The sequence below is a fragment of the Carcharhinus amblyrhynchos genome, unplaced genomic scaffold, assembly GCF_965287045.1.
Source record: "Carcharhinus amblyrhynchos unplaced genomic scaffold, sCarAmb.v2.hapA scaffold_39, whole genome shotgun sequence".
In the NCBI taxonomy this organism is placed as follows: Eukaryota; Metazoa; Chordata; class Chondrichthyes; order Carcharhiniformes; family Carcharhinidae; genus Carcharhinus; species Carcharhinus amblyrhynchos.
In genome coordinates, this window is record NW_027649780.1 from 4,640,094 (window position 1) to 4,658,921 (window position 18,828).

The following is an 18,828-nucleotide window of genomic DNA, read 5'->3' on the forward strand; positions in this document are numbered from 1 at the left end:
TTTTCTGATGAAACAACTCTTCATTATTTCTCAATAATATGTACACACTCCATGTACTCCACAACCTGCCCACAGAGGGTGTAACGTAACAGCGGGAAGTCATTCCTTCATTTTAATAGCATCCGGTTAGATGAAATACTTAATAATTGTTTATTTGAGTTGAGATAATTGGTTCTGGATCTGAATTTTAGAGAGGGTACATTTGTGTCTTGGAAACAGGGCGGTGCTGATCTACCAGAATATTTGGAGGGTGCCTGAATTGGCTCAGTGTGAGGTTTCTGTATTGGACACTTCTGATGGTGTGATTCTGTACCATCGCACGGCAGAGTAATGAAAGTCTCCAATGTGTGCGCTACTATCGTGATGTGTAAATCGCGGAGATGTCATCTTGTTTCCATGCTGCTTTTCTCGTGATTATCCGAATTGGAGACTGTCCTTGGTTCTGCTGACACCCGTCCAGTGTGAAAGGTACGAGAAATGTACGGATGACTTGGGGGGAGGGAATGGGGGTGGGGGCGGAGGGCGGGAAGCGCAGTTGTTTCGGGGCTGATAATTCCTGAAATATGCCTGCACTACTGAAAGCTAGTTAGCGTCCCAGAAGGACATTTTAGAATCTGGATGGACCGTGTGCTGAAATGGATGAAGAAACGAGTCAAACCTGGAGGTAAATGACCAATGATGAAACAAGGCAAATCCTAAGGCATGGTGTTGTGGTAGAGATTGCTTCTCTACAATTCTTTTAGGAAGCTGTATATGCAGGAAAACACCATTTTCTTGAATATTGTTCCTGGCACTGATAAAGGGTGCTCAAGTGGTTCTGCTCCTCAGTAAATTGTACGTGGGGAAAACTAGATATTTGCATGTGGTTCATGTCATTATTACATATAAAAGTAAAGTCTTTGAAAAGTGTTTTACTCATGGCTATTAGTCCTTTCCATGGCAATACAATGGATAGTCTTTGAAATTTTACTCTTATTAACCTGTGTTTTCTGTCACAGTGCACATGGTGCAAAATTTGGTGGGCGTGCTGTCCAGTTGGCTACATGTCTCTATTGAATTAACATTAACCTACATCTCTGGCACTTGAGGGGAGAGTGAGTTGGACATAATCAAATTGAGTTGTGGCACTGGAGACACTTAAACATGATACCTTCATCGTTTAATGAATTTTATAAACACAGTAATAGGATATGTCACGACATTTCTGAACTCCTCTCTAAACTTAGCCTGGGTTACAGCATAAATACAAGTGTTTGTACAACAACTCACGAGCTGCAGCATGAAGCCCATTTCCAATACAAACTCAGGAAGCCACACAGATTCATGCCCCAAAGCCCACATTCGCCACCATACAGAATACACCATAAACGTTGTCCAAAATAATATGAAATTTGCTGAGATAACAAATAGCAAAATGATGGATTTCCTTCGGTTTTCCATCTCTGGGTCACTTGTAGGCTCTCCAATGCTGTTACCTCTGAGTCTCCTTCGGGCTCTGCTGGCCACTAATACATGTCTGATGGTTAAATTGTTGAGCAGCAAAATCAGAACAAATGGAACACACGGAGTAAAGATATTATGAAGGAATTCAATTGTTGTCCAGACCTGAGATTCCATAATACCGCTTCTCACCTCACAAAACCAAGGGAAATTGATAAGCCAATATATTGGTGATAGCATGTAATACCAGAAAATATTCTTTAAACCACTCAGCACTGTCACCGTCCCCAAGACAGCACGTGCGATTTTCACATTGCAATATTTATCTTTCACCTTCTGCCAACAAATTGCTACAAATCTATCAAAAGTGAAACTGACAGTGAACCAGACCGAACAGTCTGTTGCTGCATAAAGCAGGACAGCGTGAATATTGCACACATGGATATTATACAGAAAAGTAAACTGTTCCCTGTAAACAATAGGAATGTGCCTCAATATGAGGTCAATGATCACGACCAGTAGATCTGCTGCTGCCATAGCCACCAGATAGCAAGTGACACATTTGGAGAGACCACATTTACCCCGGCACAGGATTACGATCGTCAGCAAGTTAACTGCGTGGAAGGAAAAAAAGTTATGTATCAGTCATTTTTATTCATTCACTGGATACGACTGTGGTTGATTTAATCAACATTGGAACACATTCCTCATTTCCCTTGCAAAGGTGGCAGTGAGCTACGTTCTGGAGCTGCCACATTCGAAGTGGTGTAAGTATACCCATAATGCTATTGAAGTTCTACTGTAAGGATTACTATCAGAATCACTGAGTCATTACTACATTTGTAAATCGTGCAATTCTATACATTAATGCATTCAAACGAATATTTGAATGAATGTATTCCTTCCGCTGACAATGTGGCACAAAATTTGCTCAAACAACTGGAAGACAAGAGTTAATTTTTGGGATAAAATACCACGTGTGGTTCTACATTTCAACAGACATCAGATAAAGTTTACTGCAGAGCTGAAGATGCGTTTCATTTGCAGTGCAAAGAATTTTATTCCTGCAGCAAATACTGAAAAAAACGTAATCACATCAACTGATTTCCCATTTGGGGAAGTACACCGAGTTCAGGGAGCTTGAGTAGCCTCATAGTGTGAGCCAAGTTTGCAGTTTGAGATCATTTATTTGGAGAATCACCATCGGGTCCTCGTCTACGTTGTTGCACATTGAAACTTGTTCTGCAGAAAAAACAGGAGGTTGTGAGAGGGAAAGAACCAAAACTCAGTCAAGTTATTGATCTTGCCCCATTCGTTGAGTGATACTACCACGGAGTAGGCCATGGTTCCTTCCATTCATAAGTGACCTATTGTTAAGGCTGTGAGAATGACAGTCGATACTAGAGAGGTGGTGCTCGACAGACTGGAGGGGGCTGATTGTGGACAAGTCCCCAGGACCGGATGGAATGCATCCGAGGGTCCTGAAAGAAATGGCGGAGGTGATAGTGGATGCCTTGGTGGTTATTTTCCAGACGTTGCTGGATTCCGGGGAAGTGCCGGAAGATTGGAAAACGGCTAATGTTACGCCGTTGTTTAAGAAGGGTGCCAGGCAAAAGGCGGGGAATTATAGGCCTGTTAGTTTAACGTCTGTTGTAGGTAAAATGTTAGAATCCGTCATCAAGGAGGTAATAGCGAGGCATCTTGAGGGGAACTGCTTGATAGAGCAGACACAGCAAATTTACTGGAGTTCTATGAGGATGTGTCTAGGACGGTGGATAGAGGAGAGCCGGTGGATGCGGTCTTTCTTGATTTTCAGAAGGCGTTCGAGAAGGTACCTCACAAGAGGTTATTGCAGAAGGTCAGGGGGCATGGAGTTGGGGGTAAGGTGTTAGCGTGGACAGAGGACTGGTTGTCAAATAGGAGGCAGAGAGTGGTGGTCAATGGGTGCTATTCGGATTGGCGGATGGTGACTAGTGGAGTGCCCCAGGGGTCGGTGCTGGGGCCTCAGCTATTTACCATTTATATAGATGATCTGGAGGAGGGAACCGAGTGTAGGGTGTCGAAATTTGCTGATGACACCAAAATTGGTGGAAAGGCAAATTGTGCGGAGGGTGGTGAGAGTCTACAGAAGGATCTAGATAGGCTGGGCGAATGGGCCAGGAAATGGCAAATGGAATTTAATGTTGGCAAGTGCGAGGTGGTCCACTTTGGTAGGAATAATGGTAGGAAGGATTATTACTTAGGTGGCGAAAAACTGCAGCAGGCGACCTCGGGGTCCTTGTCGCAAAAACCCAGCTTGCAGGTGCAGCAGGTGGTCAGGAAGGCGAATGGGATGCTGGCCTTCATCGCGAGGGGGATTGAATATAAAAGTAGGGAGGTCTTGCTGCGGCTGTATAGGGCATTGGTGAGGCCGCAGCTGGAGTACTGTGTGGAGTTTTGGGCGCCGTACTTACGCAAGGATATTTTGGCCTTGGAGGGAGTGCAGCGGAGGTTTACTAGGCTGATGCCGGAGTTGAGGGGGTTGAGCTATGAGGAGAGGCTGAATAAATTAGGCTTGTACTCGTTATAGTTTAGAAGAATGAGGGGAGATCTCATTGAGACGTATAAGATGATGAATGGGAAGGATAGGATAGAGGTGGAGGGACTCTTCCCACTTAGAAAGGATAGTAGGACTAGGGGGCACAGCCTCAAGGTAAAGGGGGGGGGCGGTTTAGAACGGAGTTGAGGAGGAACTTCTTCACTCAAAGGGTGGTGAATCTCTGGAATTCTCTGCCCGTTGAAGTGGTGGAGGCTACCTCGCTAAATATTTTTAAGACGCGGGTTGATGGGTTTTTGATAAGAGAGGGGATTAAGGGTTATGGGGAGAGGGCGGGAATGTGGAACTGAGCCACGACAGATCAGCCATGATCTTATTGAATGGCAGGGCAGGCTCGAAGGGCTAGTTGGCCTACTCCGGCTCCTATTTCTTATGTTCTTATCTTCTTATGAAATCCTGTTCAAGATCAGTTTCCTATCATTTTTTTAGAAGTTTATTTATTCGTCACAAGTAAGACTTAGATTAACAATACAATGAATGTACCATGAAATTCCCCTAGTCACCTCAGTCCGGCACCTGTTCGAGTCAATGCACCTAACCAGCACGTCTTTCAGAATGTTGGAGAAACCTGCGCATCCAGAAGAAACCCATGCGCACACAGGGAGAACGTGCAAATTCCACGCAGACAGTGACCCAAGCCGGGAGTCGAATCTGGGTCCTGACGGTGCGAGGCAGCAGTGCTAACCACTGTGCTACCATGCGACCCATTCTGTATTGGAGTGTGTTAAATCATCTGTGTTCTTGTTCTTCCCTCCTGCAGTCAAGATGAATTTGTACCTCAGAAACTGGGTTCAAGCTCTTGCAATGAACGAGAGGTTCGAAAGCATGACGGGAACAGGCTCCCGTGTTTCCCCTGATTTGCAGACTGTTGCTATGAAATTGGAGACAATAAGGAAATGTATAATCCAGGTATACGAGCAGAAACGTAATGGTAGAACAGGGCTCTAAATAATTACTGGATTTGTCCTTTGTCTGACAGCTTTTAATTCGATAGCTTTTGAAAGTAGAATCCAGAAAACAATGATTATTTTGTAACTAAATGTCAGATAATTACAAATATTTCCCAAAAGTAAGTACTCGCACTATCTGTAGCCGATTAAGTTTGCCAATGGCATGGATACAGTAGAATCATAGGAGCTATCTTGATGCAAATGAGACCATTAATGCAATTTTGAAAACATTCTGCGACAATGTCATACATTTTCTGAGATGGAGACGCAGGGAGAAGACCAAAGCTCTCTTCAATTCACATAACCACAGTCATACAAGATACAAGAATTTACAGGTAAAGACACTAGAAACGTTGTGCTAAAATAACTGAGCGATCCCTTCAACTGTGACATCTAGCATGAAATTCAATGAAATCGATCAACAATCAGGTTGTAGATATTAAAAAGTCCAAAGAAAAATAATTACTTTAATCGTGGCGATAAATCAAGATTATTAAAGTATTTCGAAATGAAAATCGTGATTTCGTCTTGAAGACTGAGAATGTAACTTCATCGATTTGAGCAAGGTATCTTCAACAACCATTTGTTATTTCATCCCTCGAATTGGTATCTACAATTCGGGAAAATATTCATATCTATCCACATGTCAAATATTAAATTCTCAACTTTGTTGAGACAGAAGCATGTTTTACTCTAAAGACGAATAAAACGGGTTGGAGACAGGGAGAAAGTGAGAATGTGCCATTCATTGATCTCATACCCAAAGCAAAATCAGTGCCAAAATAGCAGTAGTGCGTGAATCCACAGTCATAAAACAGACGGGAACAGTAATAAAGTGATAGACAATTTCTGGATTTAACAGTTGCATTGATAAAATCACCAGAAACACGAATAGCAGTAAGGAGATAGTAAATGACAAGGATATTAATAGTGTTAAAACGTATCTTGTCTAATTAATAGCGGGATGCATAGACTTACCAGGAACACCAATAACAGCCAGAGTGGGGTACAAAACCGCCTGAACTTCAGTGAGAAAATTTGTTATTTGTCTGTCTATTAGAAGACTCATTGCCATTTTCAGCATCTCTGTGGACCGGCCAATCTCTATTCCTGCTGGGGGTGATGGTGTCACCCACATTGTGGAATGACACATCGAAAATATTTCCCTATTAATAGAGGAGGAAAACTCCTCTGGTGGCATCAGCGGAGATCTATGGAGACCGGTGTTACTCGCAGTCACTGAACAAACATGTTTTGTTAACCCTTTTGAATCCAACAATTTTCCTCATGTTTTAATCGAGGGTCTACTCCAGAGGAAACGGACGGGTCTGTTATCATACAAATATAGTGCTATTTTGGCTCATGTTCAGAACAATGGAAGAGCAGATTAGAGAAATCTTATCACAAGTCACAATTTTTTGGTAAATGTAGGCGGGAATAATTATGTGCCGGCAGAGATAATAGCAGTTATCAGATGTGGAGTCATTATTCATATATTAACTGACAGACTGTCACTCCAGGACCATGAATTCGGGCGTACCTGATGATACTGAGTGTCAGCCACCAATTACGGTCACAAATCACGGAAAGTTTGCTGTTGCATGTAAGAGTTGAAATGCACAATAGCAATTTCAATAGATATTCCCTGAATAACATGACTATTCCTATCAGACAGGTCAATGGTGGGCACATGGCGTCTTGTTTCGACTTCCATAGAATTGTATTAACAATAAAGTTTATGGATGGAAGACAGGGACAACCATGAGGAAATGTTGAGGTGTATGAAAAATGTTGTGTGTGATATATGAAGCGATGTACGTGATATAACGTTGATATTCTGTAATTTTGAATTACTTTAGTTGATTGGCATGGGGATTGTCTCCCACTTGCATATGGATTTCGTAATGGGTATGTCATCCATTTTGCCTGTGGCTTCTAGGATCAAGAGGAGGGATTGTGGCTGAACGGTCTTCAGACTTTAACTTTGGATATGCTTAAAGATCTTCAATCAAGCACACCTGATTCTTGTTGAAAGTTAGTTTTTCACTGTGCTGGGATTTCTTGCGACCAATTGGTCCTGGAACTTAGCAAAGTATGCGTGGTGTCAGATATAACAGCCTGTCTTTAGCAGGGAGAAGTTGTTTACAAAGTTTTGCAGCCAATGTTCTTTTATGGGCATTGCAATGCAAACTGTATGCACTTAAAGGCCTAAACAAGATGGAGTCTGGAGTGACCAATCCTTCTATCCTGGCTCTACTTGATTGATCTAATCGAAATATCCAATTGTGGTTTCTGAACAATTCATTAGCTGATTGCGAAGGAACTTTTGGAGTTTAACTGTGCCAACGCAACAAGCATATTCAAAAGGCAGTGTGAAGGGACCAAGCTCACAAGGAGAGACCACCTCTGGAAGAAGAGAACAAAGGATTTGTTCCATGTGACAACAAAATCCTAGCCTGGTGTTAACGTGCAAGTGGAAATCAACCTTAATTTAAGTAACAGATAGTGGGTATTTGGTTTATGCATCACAAGTATTTACTTTTGAAGTAGTCGCAGAATAAAGGAAATTGTGCTTAAGTATTAAGAGTCTGAATTCGCTGTCGCCGTTAATACACACAGGTTTGTACAACAGGAAATAAACTTTTCAATTGAAAACTATTTTAATATATCTTGACATTTCTTGCCTAATGACGACTAGTCGCCCAAATCAGGCTTGACGTATTGAGCGATGAAGAACAATGTTCCAGGGTGAGTGTTCTAACATTCCCACATTTGGACAATTGTATGATTTAGCAAAATCCCAAAGGATTGCTGACATTTCCTTGTGCAATCCGTTACAGGTTTCTACCAGACTGTCTGTAGGGAAACATGGTACTAGTTTTGACTTTCATCGAACATAGGACATAGAACACGACAGCAGAAACAGGCCCTTTTGCCCACAAGTTGCTCCGATCATATCCATACCTACCAAGCCATAGAACTATCCATAACTCCCAATCCCATTCAATCCCATGTACTCATCCTGGGCGGCAGAGTAAGACATCGAGGCACATAAGCTCTCGGAGGGGATGTGCACCTTGTTCCATGAGTTTTCGATAATAATTATTCATTCATGCTGGTCAGATTCAAGAAGATCCGTTTTAGTGTTCGGATGGTGTGTTAAAACTCAATTTTTAGACAATTGTTTGTGGAAACAGTTGGATGGTGTTTCTGGAAGGCAATTTGTTTTCCTTTCAGCGTGTGTTTGAGAGCGTGTGGAGGAGCACCGCACATTGAGGCTACATCTGTTATTGACTTTGCACAACCGAGAAAAAGTTGCAACTCCGACCTACAAGACAAAGTGTTTTTGTACGGGTGTGAGAGTGTTTTCCGTCACTGTGCTTCCCCGCCCCAGTAGCACAATAGTACACGGCAGCGTCAGTCAGCAGCAGACTCGAGATGTTGAGGCTTGTGTATTTAGTGGCCGGCTGCACTTCAGCAGAGAAACGTGTTTTAGCAAAGTCTGCTTTGCTGTCATCGCCATAAGTATCGGTCCACAGTATAAATTCGGGTTGCTCATCTGCGTGTCGCCGGTACCAGCTCAAGGTGCACACTGTCCATGCAGCATTGTAGGTGCAGGTTAGAGTTACAGATTGTCCTTCTGTCCTCACATCAGAGAAGGGAGGTTGAGAAAGCGATGCTCTCCTACACCGAACTGGGAAAAAATAAACACGTTCAAATCAGGAAAGATCAAACTAGATGTGTTTCAATTTTAAACTGAAACCTCATTTGTAATGGAAGGAAATATGAAACGTGTCCAGTCCTTTATTACCTGTCAGAAATGATCCCCACACAACCCAGATGCTGAATAGCTGCATTGTCGCTGTCTGCTCTCTAAAGGGGGACTTCGATATTTGAAGATACCCCATTCTAATCAATAATCTGCTGCTTTATCTCATGATGCACTGACCTCACCTCTTTCTGTGCGTCTGGTGAGAAGGCTGAGGGCGATTGGAAACGCCTTGGATGGGCTGCAGAAAATTTCTGTACAGGGGGAGGCGCGGTGTTTTCACATAGACTTGTTGTAACCGGCATGGACAGAATCATTGTTGGATTGAGGTTTTGATGACTTAATGTTATACAATTCTTTTGTCTTTACCACTAAGAAACTCTGAAATTTTTTTAATTTTGTCATTTAACACATTGATCACTCAACTCGTAATCTCTCAATGAATTTCTAGTTTGTGGGAATTCTTTGTAATTCATGATATTAGAGCAATGATGTAATTTATTCTGATAGAAGCGATTCGACAGGTATTAATAATAAATGTTCCTTTTAGATTAAAGACCATTTCATGCTCTTTGGTTTGGACTCTTCATGTTTTATGTTGTAAATTCCATGTTTCATTGTGTTTATGATTATTTATCAAACCTTATCGAATCTTCACGCCTTGGATTTTCCTCGAGAGACAGAAGGAGGCAAAGAGGGCGCCAAGAGGCTTCACAGGCTCCAGTGGGAGGAGTAGTGTGGATTCTCATTGAGAAGAACACAACGGCATCGGAAAATGAAACTCCGTCCATGTCATTGGGATCACCACAGGATATGGATCACATAAGGAAACCAGCTGTAAGATGTTTTAGTTCGTCGTTAGCTTCTTCATTGATCTCTACAATCAATGGCTTTTACGCTGTTTTGGTGCCAGATTACGCCTTTCATTCACGTTTTTAATATTCCTGTCGTCATCGTCCCCATATAGCCTCTCCTACCCGGTTCTCTGTACCTGGAGTAATTCCTTAGGCAGGTGCATGTTTTATTCTGATATTTATTGTCCGACGTAGATGAAGGAGGTATGTTGGTTCTAACATTTAAAATTCTGTTTGTTCCTAAATTTGCTAGTTTTGTTTTGCCCAGAAAGCAACGAACTTGCTGCCCGGGGACAGATCCACAACGAATACTATGACTCGCCGCCCTCTGGTGGGCATTCCGAGAAGATAGAAAATCGACCCAATTGATGTGTTTAGAATTTTGTCCTTTTCAGAGAGTAAAATATAGTATTATAGATGCATTTTAAAGCTATCTCTTCTCCTTCTGTCGGAAATGCTGAGGACAACGGCTCTGTGACAGAATTCCTAGCGCACAGATCTGGAAAAGAGTTGTCTTTTTCTGGAGCAGGTGGAGTAAAAAATAAAATTCTTGACGATAGGTGCATTCTAAATTTGAAAGACAAGTTATAAGTAAAAGCGCAGTCGAATTTACAATTGGAAATTGTTGAAAGCGAAGTATGAGGCGGTAGAAAGATGCACGTTGTAGTTGCTCAGTGCCATCGCCAGAGGGCAGTGAGATACCGGGTTGGATTCAATATCGGGCCGAATTCCAGACTCTCAACTGGGGCCAGTAACAAATTTCGAGAAAATGTACTTAAAACAGCAAATGTCGAAACAGAAATATTATTTTAGCATTGATAGTAAAGTTGTATTGCTTAACCAAAATATTATGATGAATTGTGAAAGTTGCTATTACTGTTGCTGTGGTGCCCAGTTCAACGAGAATCCAGCCAAGATCCTCGTTCATCCAGCTTGGCTCTCGGCATTCTTTGTACAGTATAGCGTGTACATTATATAGAAAAGTGCCCAGTCCCAAACAGTCAAGTTGGCAACATTGGGCGGATATTTTCCTGGAATTTTTATTCCTCAAACGCTGATGTGCTGAGCTTTTCAACGATTTACGTTTTCGCCTGAGATGTCTGAGCTGCTTTGGAGAGAACTGAAGAGTTATATTTTGGTTGAGCACGCGTAAGTGTGGGCTAGTTGATTTAGGGGTATGATTCTTAGTTAGGGTACTTTAATCGACCAACGTGCAAGAGATCCTGAGTTCAAGTCCTGCACGAACCCTTTCATTGTTTCCTCTTGTCCATGTAAGTTATGGTGATTTGTTTATGGGGCAAACGGCAGGATTAATTTCTGCTGGCCAGTTTCGAAAAACTGTCAAAGAATTTTACAGCGGGGAAAGAGGCTCCTCAACCCTGCAGCCCATCAGCCCTTCGGCCATCGTGCCGCCGACTATCAGCCCTCAGGACTCGAAAGTTTCACTCTATTTCTCTTTCCACAGGTACTGACAGACTTACTGAAATAATTCAGCAATTTCTGTCTTCATATCAGATTTGCTTTATATTCGATCCGGTTTGTTTGGTACCAATTGCTTGGCAGCGAATATCAAAGTACCAGAGTCTTCGGTGTGTGTTATATTGGATAGAAATTTGACCAGAGAGATGGTGTCTGAGCAGGAGGTTGTTGGGGTTAAATTGATGCACAAGATGTCCGTTGACTTGACAGGCATGTGAGCCAGCTCATCCACAGAACCAAAGTGGAGAATTGAACTGAGTGGAGAGCTAGATCTTAACACATTCCTCGGTTTCCTGTCGTGTTGGAGAGAATGGTGGAGAAGGCATTCAGCATGCTTGGTTTCATCTGTTCGAACATTGGGCACAGGAGCTGGGACGTCTTGTTGAAATTGTACCAGACATTAGTAAGGCCACACTTGGAACACTGTGTACAGTTCTGGTCCATTTATTTCAGAAAGGATATTATTAAACTCGAAAGAGGAAAAAATTACGAGGAAGCTACCGGGACATGATAGACTGAGTTTTAAGGAGAGGCTGGATCGACTGGGACTTATTTGTCTGGAGTGTAGGAGGCTGAGAGGTGACCTTATAGAGGTCTATAAAATAATGAAGGGCACAGATCAGCGAGGTAGTCAATATCTTTTCCCATAGCCGGAGAGTCTAAAAGTAGAGGGCATGGGTTTAAGGTGAGAGGGGAGTGATATAAAAGGGTCCAGAGGGGCAATTGTTTTTCACGCAGAGGATGATGAGCGTCTGGAATAAGGTGCCAGAAGTAGCAGTCGAGGCGGCTACAATTTTGTCTTTTAAAAGTATTTAGATAGTCGCATGGTTGAGATAGGTGTAGAGGGATATGGGTCAAAGGCGGGCAACTGGGACTAGCATCGGGGGTTAAAAAGGGGTCGGCATGGACAAGCTGGGCCAAAGGGCCTGTCTCCGTGCGGTAAATCTCTCTCACTCTGAAAATGTTCGACACTTATTCGAGTAACAGAACCTCATCCATCCATACTGTTCTTTAAATCTTTCACACCCACACTGAGTTCAACAATTCACCCTGGATATGCTGCCCTCCTTTTGTTTCCCTTTACATTACAGATTTGGGTTTGAATCTTGTTCACATTTGTTCTTTGTTGTCCGACGACAGTTGTTCATCAATCTGTACTGACAGTTCCCCACGTGTATGGTTTGCTTCTTCTTTGCTTCCGTTGCTGTTGCAGTGAAATAGTAAAAAGTCTGACAACACCAGGTTTTAGTCCAACCTATTTATTTGATAATATTCTCACTAGCTTTCGAGGGGACAGCCTCTTCGTCAGGTGACGAAGACTTTTTACTGTGTTTACGCCAGTCCAACGCCGGCATACTCACATCATGACTACTATCGCAGTGAAATAGCACAGTCGCGACGGCCCGAGTGGCCTCATTCTCAGATTCAAAGTTCACCTCAATCTCAGATCACGAGCAGCGAAGTCTTTTCTTATTTAATCTCTCCTGGCTTCCACCCTATCAGAGCCGTCTCCCTCCTGGATTTCGCTTGTTTAAATGTTCCCACATTTCTAACCTTTCCCAGTGTAAATGAATGGTCATGGAGGAAAAAGATGAGCTTTGTCTCCTTGCCCATACGTGCTGCCGGAATTCCTGCTTTTTCAGTCATTTTCCACCTTCACTGCTTTGGACGGCAGTAAGAGTATCTTTTGGTTCAACTGCTGGCTTTGAATGATCTGTTAATTATACTTGATCCCTCTTCATTCATGGTGTGAAACATTCTGGCGCCTAAATCTCATTCATCCATAGGAAATCCAGCAGGTCTGCACTGAGTCTCTATTTCCTTATCTGTCCGAACAGTTTTTTAAAAAAATTTCTCTATTATGATGAATGGTTTTGAAAAATGGTTCTTGTCAATGTGTGCCATTTCCTCTCGTTCAGTTACAGTTTCTATCTTTATGAGCACGCACGACTGTTTCAGATGGTGATTAAGTATGTTAGCCCTGCATCTATAAAGCCATTAAATTCTGTTGTAGACTGAATGAATTACGTGTATGTGCGCCGTGTCAAACTGTAAACATTTTTTTCTGTCATTGCGTCCTAAAATACAGCATTTCCGATTTTGCTGAAAGCATTTGTGGCCGGGGTCAGAGTGAATATAAATAAAGTGGTTGTAATATGGAGGTTCTGATAAAGTTCCGCAACAAACTTAAATCCTGCAAAAGCCGCTCATCCTGAATGTGAAAGTTTTACTAATGCTTCCAATCAGTTTCAAACCAGTGACTTTTGGCGTATAAGGTGATACAGTGGCACAGAGGTTAGAACTGCTGCTGCACAGCGCCTAGGACGTGGGTTAAATTCCGGCCTCAGGGCCCTGGTAGAATTTGTACCTTTTCCCCGTGTCTGCGTGGGTTTTCCCCGGGTGCTCTGGTTTCCCCTTACAGTTCAAAGGTATGCAGGTCCTGTTGTTCGGCATGACAAATTGTCCCTTAATATCAGGGGGTTTAACAGCTAAATACGTGGGGTTAGGGGGATAGGGCCTGGGTAGGGCTGCTGTCAGTGGAGGCTCAATGGGCCGAGTGGCGTCCATTTGCACTGTCGGAATTCTATGATGATCACTAAACTACATAAACCTACCATAAACCTAAAGGGAATCTCATAAATTGTGACTACAATTGTCATAAATACAATTGACATAAATTGTCACGTTACACCGAGGGTGTAACGTGACAGTGGGAAGTCATTCTTTCATTTAATAGCCGTCATTCAGTTGTACTTTGAGTGTTCGTTTTGAAAACTTGTCTGCTGTAATTAGGAATGCGGCAGGCAGACTGATTGGACAATGGTTGAAAATGGCAGACAGCAATAAGAGATCCTTCGACCTCATATTGTCTTCAATTATTTTATAGGGGGCTAACCAATTAATGTGCTAGTGCGGGCTTGGTGGACTGAAAGACCTGTTCATGTTCTGCATTGTTCTCTGTTCCAATCTAAATTTACTCCACTCATTCCATTCTTCTCCGTTTCACCTCATTGTCCATTCCCCATTTGAAGGAAGAGTTTGTACGGAATCCATGCGCAGTTTGCTAAAATTAACAACGTTTCCCTGACCCAATGGCATGAAATATTGGATTCGACTTCCTGATATAGTTTTTATCATAAGTAGTAGATATTTATGCAATGAATTTCATATCGAAATTAGAAAACACGGTTTTTCTGATGAAACATCTCTTCATTATTTCTCAATAATATATACACACTACATGTACTCCACAACCTGCCCACAAGAGGGTGTAACGTAATAGCGGGAAGTCATTCTTTCATTTTAATAGCATCCAGTTAGATGCAATACTTAATAATTGTTTATTTGCGTTGAGATAATTGGTTGTGGATCTGAATCTTAGAGAGGGTACATTTGTGTCTTGGAAACAGGGCGGTGCTGATCTACCAGAATATTTGGACGGTGCCTGAATTGGCTCAGTGTGAGGTTTCTGTATTGGGCACTTCTGATGGTGTGATTCTGTACCATCGCACTGCAGAGTAGCGGAAGTCTCCAATCTCTGCGCTACTTGCGTGATGTGTCAATCAAAAAGATGTTGTTTTGTTTCAATGCTGCTGTTCTAGTGATTATCCAAATTGGAACTGTCCTGGGTTCTGCTGACACCCACCCGAAATGTACGGATGACTGGGGGGAGGGGATGGGGGTTGGGGGGTGGAGGGTGGGAAGTGCACTAGTTTCGGGGCTAATAATTCCTGAAACATGCCTGCACTACCGAAAGCTAGTTAGCGTCCCAGAAGGACATTTTGGAATCTGGATAGACCGTGTGCTCAAATGGATGAAGAAACGAGTCAAACCTGGAGGTAGATGACCAATGATGAAACAAGGCAAGTCCTTAAGGCATGGTGTTGTGATGGAGATTGCTTGTCTACAATTCTTTTAGTAAGCTGTATATGTAGGAAAACGCTATTTTCTTGAATATTGCTCCTGACACTGATAAAGGATTCTCAAATGGTTCTGAACCTCAGTAAATTGTACGTGGGGAAAACTAGATATTAACATGTCATTATTATAGAAAAAAGAAAATTCTTTGAAAAGTGTTTATTCATGGCTATTAGTCCTTATCATTAAAATACAATGGATAGACTTTGAAATTTTACTCTTGTTAACCTGTGTTTTCTGTCACAGTGCACATGGTGCAAAATTTGGTGGGCGTGCTGTCCAGTTGACTACATGTCTCTATTGAATTAACATTAACCTACATCTCGTGCACTTCAGGGGAGAGTGAGTTGGACATAATCAAATTGAGTTGTGGCACTGGAGACACTTAAACATGATATCTTCATCATTTAATGAATTTCATAAACGCAGTAATAGGATATGTCACCACATTTCTGAACTCCTCTCTAAACTTAGCCTGGGTTACAGCATAAATACAAGTGTTTGTACAACAACTCACGAGCTGCAGCATGAAGCCCATTTCCAATACAAACCCAGGAAGCCATACAGATTCATGCCCCAAAACCCACATTCGCCACCATACAGAATACACCATAAACATTGTCCAAAATAATATGAAATTTGCTGAGATAACAAATAGCAAAATGATGGATTTCCTTCGGTTTTCCATCTCTGGGTCACTTGTAGGCTCTCCAATGCTGTTACCTCTGAGTCTCCTTCGGGCTCTGCTGGCCACTAATACATGTCTGATGGTTAAATTGTTGAGCAGCAAAATCAGAACAAATGGAACACATGGAGTAAAGATATTATGAAGGAATTCGATAGTTGCCCAGACCTGAGATTCCATAACACCACTTCTCACCTCACAAAACCAAGGGAAATTGATAAGCCAATATCTTGGTGATAGCATGTAATACCAGAAAATATTCTTTAAGCCACTCAGCGCTGTCACTGTCCCCAAGACAACAAGTGCGATTTTCACATTGCAATATTTATCTTTCACCTTCTGCCAACAAATTGCTACAAATCTATCAAAAGTGAAACTGACAGTGAACCAGACCGAACAGTCTGTTGCTGCATAAAGCAGGACAGCGTGAATATTGCACACATGGATATCATACACAAAAGTAAACTGTTTCCAATAAACAATAGGAATGTGCCTCAATATCAGGTCAATGATCACAACGAGTAGATCCGCTGCTGCCATGGCCACCAGATAGCAAGTGACACATTTGGAGAGACCACATTTACCCCGGCACAGGATTACAATCGTCAGCAAGTTAACTGCGTGGAAGGAAAAGAAAAGTATCGGTCATTTTTATTCATTCACTGGATACGAGTGTCGTTGACTTAATCAGCATTGGTACACATTCCTAATTTCCCTTGCAAAGGTGGTAGTGAGCTACGTTCTTGAGCTGCCATGTTCGAAGTGGTGTAAATATGCCCATAATGCTATTGAATTGCTACTGTAAGGATTACTATCAGAATCACTGAGTCATTATTAAATTTGTAAATTGTGCAATGATATGCATTAATGCATTCAAACGAACATTTCAATTAGTGTATCCTTTCTGCTGACAATGTGGCACACAATTTGCTCAAACAACTGTAAGACAAGAGTTAATTTTTAGGATAAAATACGCATGCGATTCTACATTTGAACAGACATCAGATAAAGTTTACTGCAGAGCTGAAGTTGCCTTTCATTCTCCAGTGCAAAGAATTTTAGTCCTGCAGCAAATACTAAAAAAACGTAATCACAGCAACAAACTTCCCACTTAAGGAAGTAGAACGGAGTTCACGGATCTTGAATAGCCTCATAGAGTGAGCTAAGTTTCCTGTTTGAGATCATTTGTTTGGAGACTCACCATCAGGCCCTCATTTACGTTGTTGCACGTTGAAACTTGTTCTGCAGAAAAAAACAGGAGGTTGTGAGAGGGAAAGAACCAAAACTCAGTCAAGTTATTGGTCTTGCCCCATTCGTTGTGTGATACTGCCACGGAGTAGGCCATGGTTCCTTCTATTCATAAGTGACCTATTGTTAAGGCTGTGAGAATGACAGTCGAAATCCTGTTCATGATCAGTTTCCTATCATTTTTTTAGAAGTTTATTTATTAGTCACAAGTAAGACTTACAGTAACGATGCAATGAATGTACCATGAAATTCCCCGAGTCACCACAGCCCGGAACCTGTTCGAGTCAATGCACCTAACCAGCACGTCTTCCAGAATGTTGGAGGAACCTGAGCATCTGGAAGAAACCCATGCACACACGGGGAGAACGTGCACATTCCACACAGACAGTGACCCAAGCAGGAAATCGAACCCAGGTCCCTGACGGTGCGAGGCAGCAGTGCTAACCACTGTGCTACCGTGCCACCCATTCTGCATCAGTGTGTGGAAAATCATCTGTGTTCTTGTTCTTCCCTCCTGCACTCAAGATGAATTTGTACCTCAGAAACTGGATTCAAGCTCTTGCAATGAACGAGAGGTTAGAAAGCGTGACGGGAACAGACTCCAGTGCTTCCCCTGATTTGCAGACTGTTGCTATGAAATTGGAGACAATAAGGAAAATTGGCATCTACAATTCGGGAAAATATTCATATCGATCCACATGTCAAATATTAAATTCTAAACTTTGTTGAGTCAGAAGCATGTTTTACTCTAAAGACGAATAAAACAGGTAGGAGACAAGGAGAAAGTGAGAATGTGCCATTCATTGATCTCATACCCAAAGCAAAATCAGTGCCAAAACACCAGTAGTGCCTGAATCGGCAGTCGTAACACAGACAGGAACAGTAATGAAGTGAGACACAACTTCTGGAATTAACATTTGTATCGATAAAATCACCAGAAACACGAATAGCAGTAAGGAGGTAGTATTTGACAAGGATATTAATAGTGTTAAAACATATCTTGTCTAATTAATTGCAGGATGCATAGACTTACCGGGAACACCAATAACAGCCAGGGCGGGGTACAAAGCTTCCTGAACTTCAATAAGAAAAGTTGTTATTTGTCCGTTTATTGAAAGACTCTTTGCCATTTTCAGCATCCCTGTGGACCGGCCAATCCCTATTCCTGCGGGGGTAATCGTGTCACCCACATTATGGAATGACACATGGAAGATGTTTCCCTATTAATAGAGGAGGAAAACTCCCCTGGTGGCATCAGCGGAGATCTATGGAGACCGGTGTTACTCGCAGTCACTGAACAAACATGTTTTGTTAACCCTTTTGAAACCAACAACGTTATTTTTTCAAGACGGGGAACTAAGCTTCAATTTCCAAACTCCTCCAGTTGAACACACATACTGGCTCACAAACTCTTGTACTTACAAGAAGCACACGGTGATAAATAAGAAGAGAGGGCAGAAAGAAACAGAGAGAACCAAACATGTCAATCAGGAACAACATTGATTAGATACCAAAATAAATCTGACCCTATTTGCTCCATCAAACACTGTAAAACAGGCACTGGACTGATGTGATACAAGAAATGTTCCCCTCCACACTATCCATTCACTCTCTGCCAGAATCAATATCGCACACATTTTGGATACTGAATAAAGTTTCCTCCTGTAAGACATTTAAAGTTTAGGCAGAGAATGAAAAAAAAACTACAGGGTAAATCTCTGTCGACACTCACCAGCAAAGACTACAGGAATAGCTATAGCAGGGACAAATACAGCGAGATTCTCCTTCGATCAGACCCAATTTGATGTGACATTGGAAGAGAAATTGCTACTTCAGTATAGTAAAATTATACTTGATTCTATTGAATAGCTTGCAAGATACACGATTCG

At 42.1% G+C, this 18,828-nt stretch overlaps 2 protein-coding genes across 2 annotated transcripts; both read right to left on the bottom strand.

The window, feature by feature from the left end:
- Window positions 1-1,152: 1,152 nt before the first annotated feature.
- LOC145363538 (putative G-protein coupled receptor 139) lies at window positions 1,153-6,124 on the bottom strand. The gene is made up of 2 exons (XM_080218724.1): window positions 5,965-6,124; window positions 1,153-2,054 (listed from the first exon to the last, which is right to left on the bottom strand). The coding sequence occupies exons 1-2, from the start codon at window positions 6,122-6,124 to the stop codon at window positions 1,153-1,155; spliced, it is 1,062 nt and encodes a 353-aa protein (XP_080074850.1).
- A 9,285-nt stretch (window positions 6,125-15,409) lies between these two features.
- LOC145363539 (putative G-protein coupled receptor 139) lies at window positions 15,410-18,069 on the bottom strand. The gene is made up of 2 exons (XM_080218725.1): window positions 17,973-18,069; window positions 15,410-16,308 (listed from the first exon to the last, which is right to left on the bottom strand). The coding sequence occupies exons 1-2, from the start codon at window positions 18,067-18,069 to the stop codon at window positions 15,410-15,412; spliced, it is 996 nt and encodes a 331-aa protein (XP_080074851.1).
- Window positions 18,070-18,828: the final 759 nt, after the last annotated feature.

What these genes read in the sequence shown, in the direction of transcription:
- LOC145363538 (XM_080218724.1), bottom strand. Translation starts at nt 6,124, where the DNA reads ATGTGGGTGACACCATCACCCCCAGCAGGAATAGAGATTGGCCGGTCC. An exon ending in GGCTGTTATTGGTGTTCCTG is followed by an intron (nt 2,055 to 5,964) that starts GTAAGTCTATGC and finishes CCTTCCACGCAG; the next exon opens with TTAACTTGCTGACGATCGTA.
- LOC145363539 (XM_080218725.1), bottom strand. Translation starts at nt 18,069, where the DNA reads ATGGCAAAGAGTCTTTCAATAAACGGACAAATAACAACTTTTCTTATT. An exon ending in GGCTGTTATTGGTGTTCCCG is followed by an intron (nt 16,309 to 17,972) that starts GTAAGTCTATGC and finishes CCTTCCACGCAG; the next exon opens with TTAACTTGCTGACGATTGTA.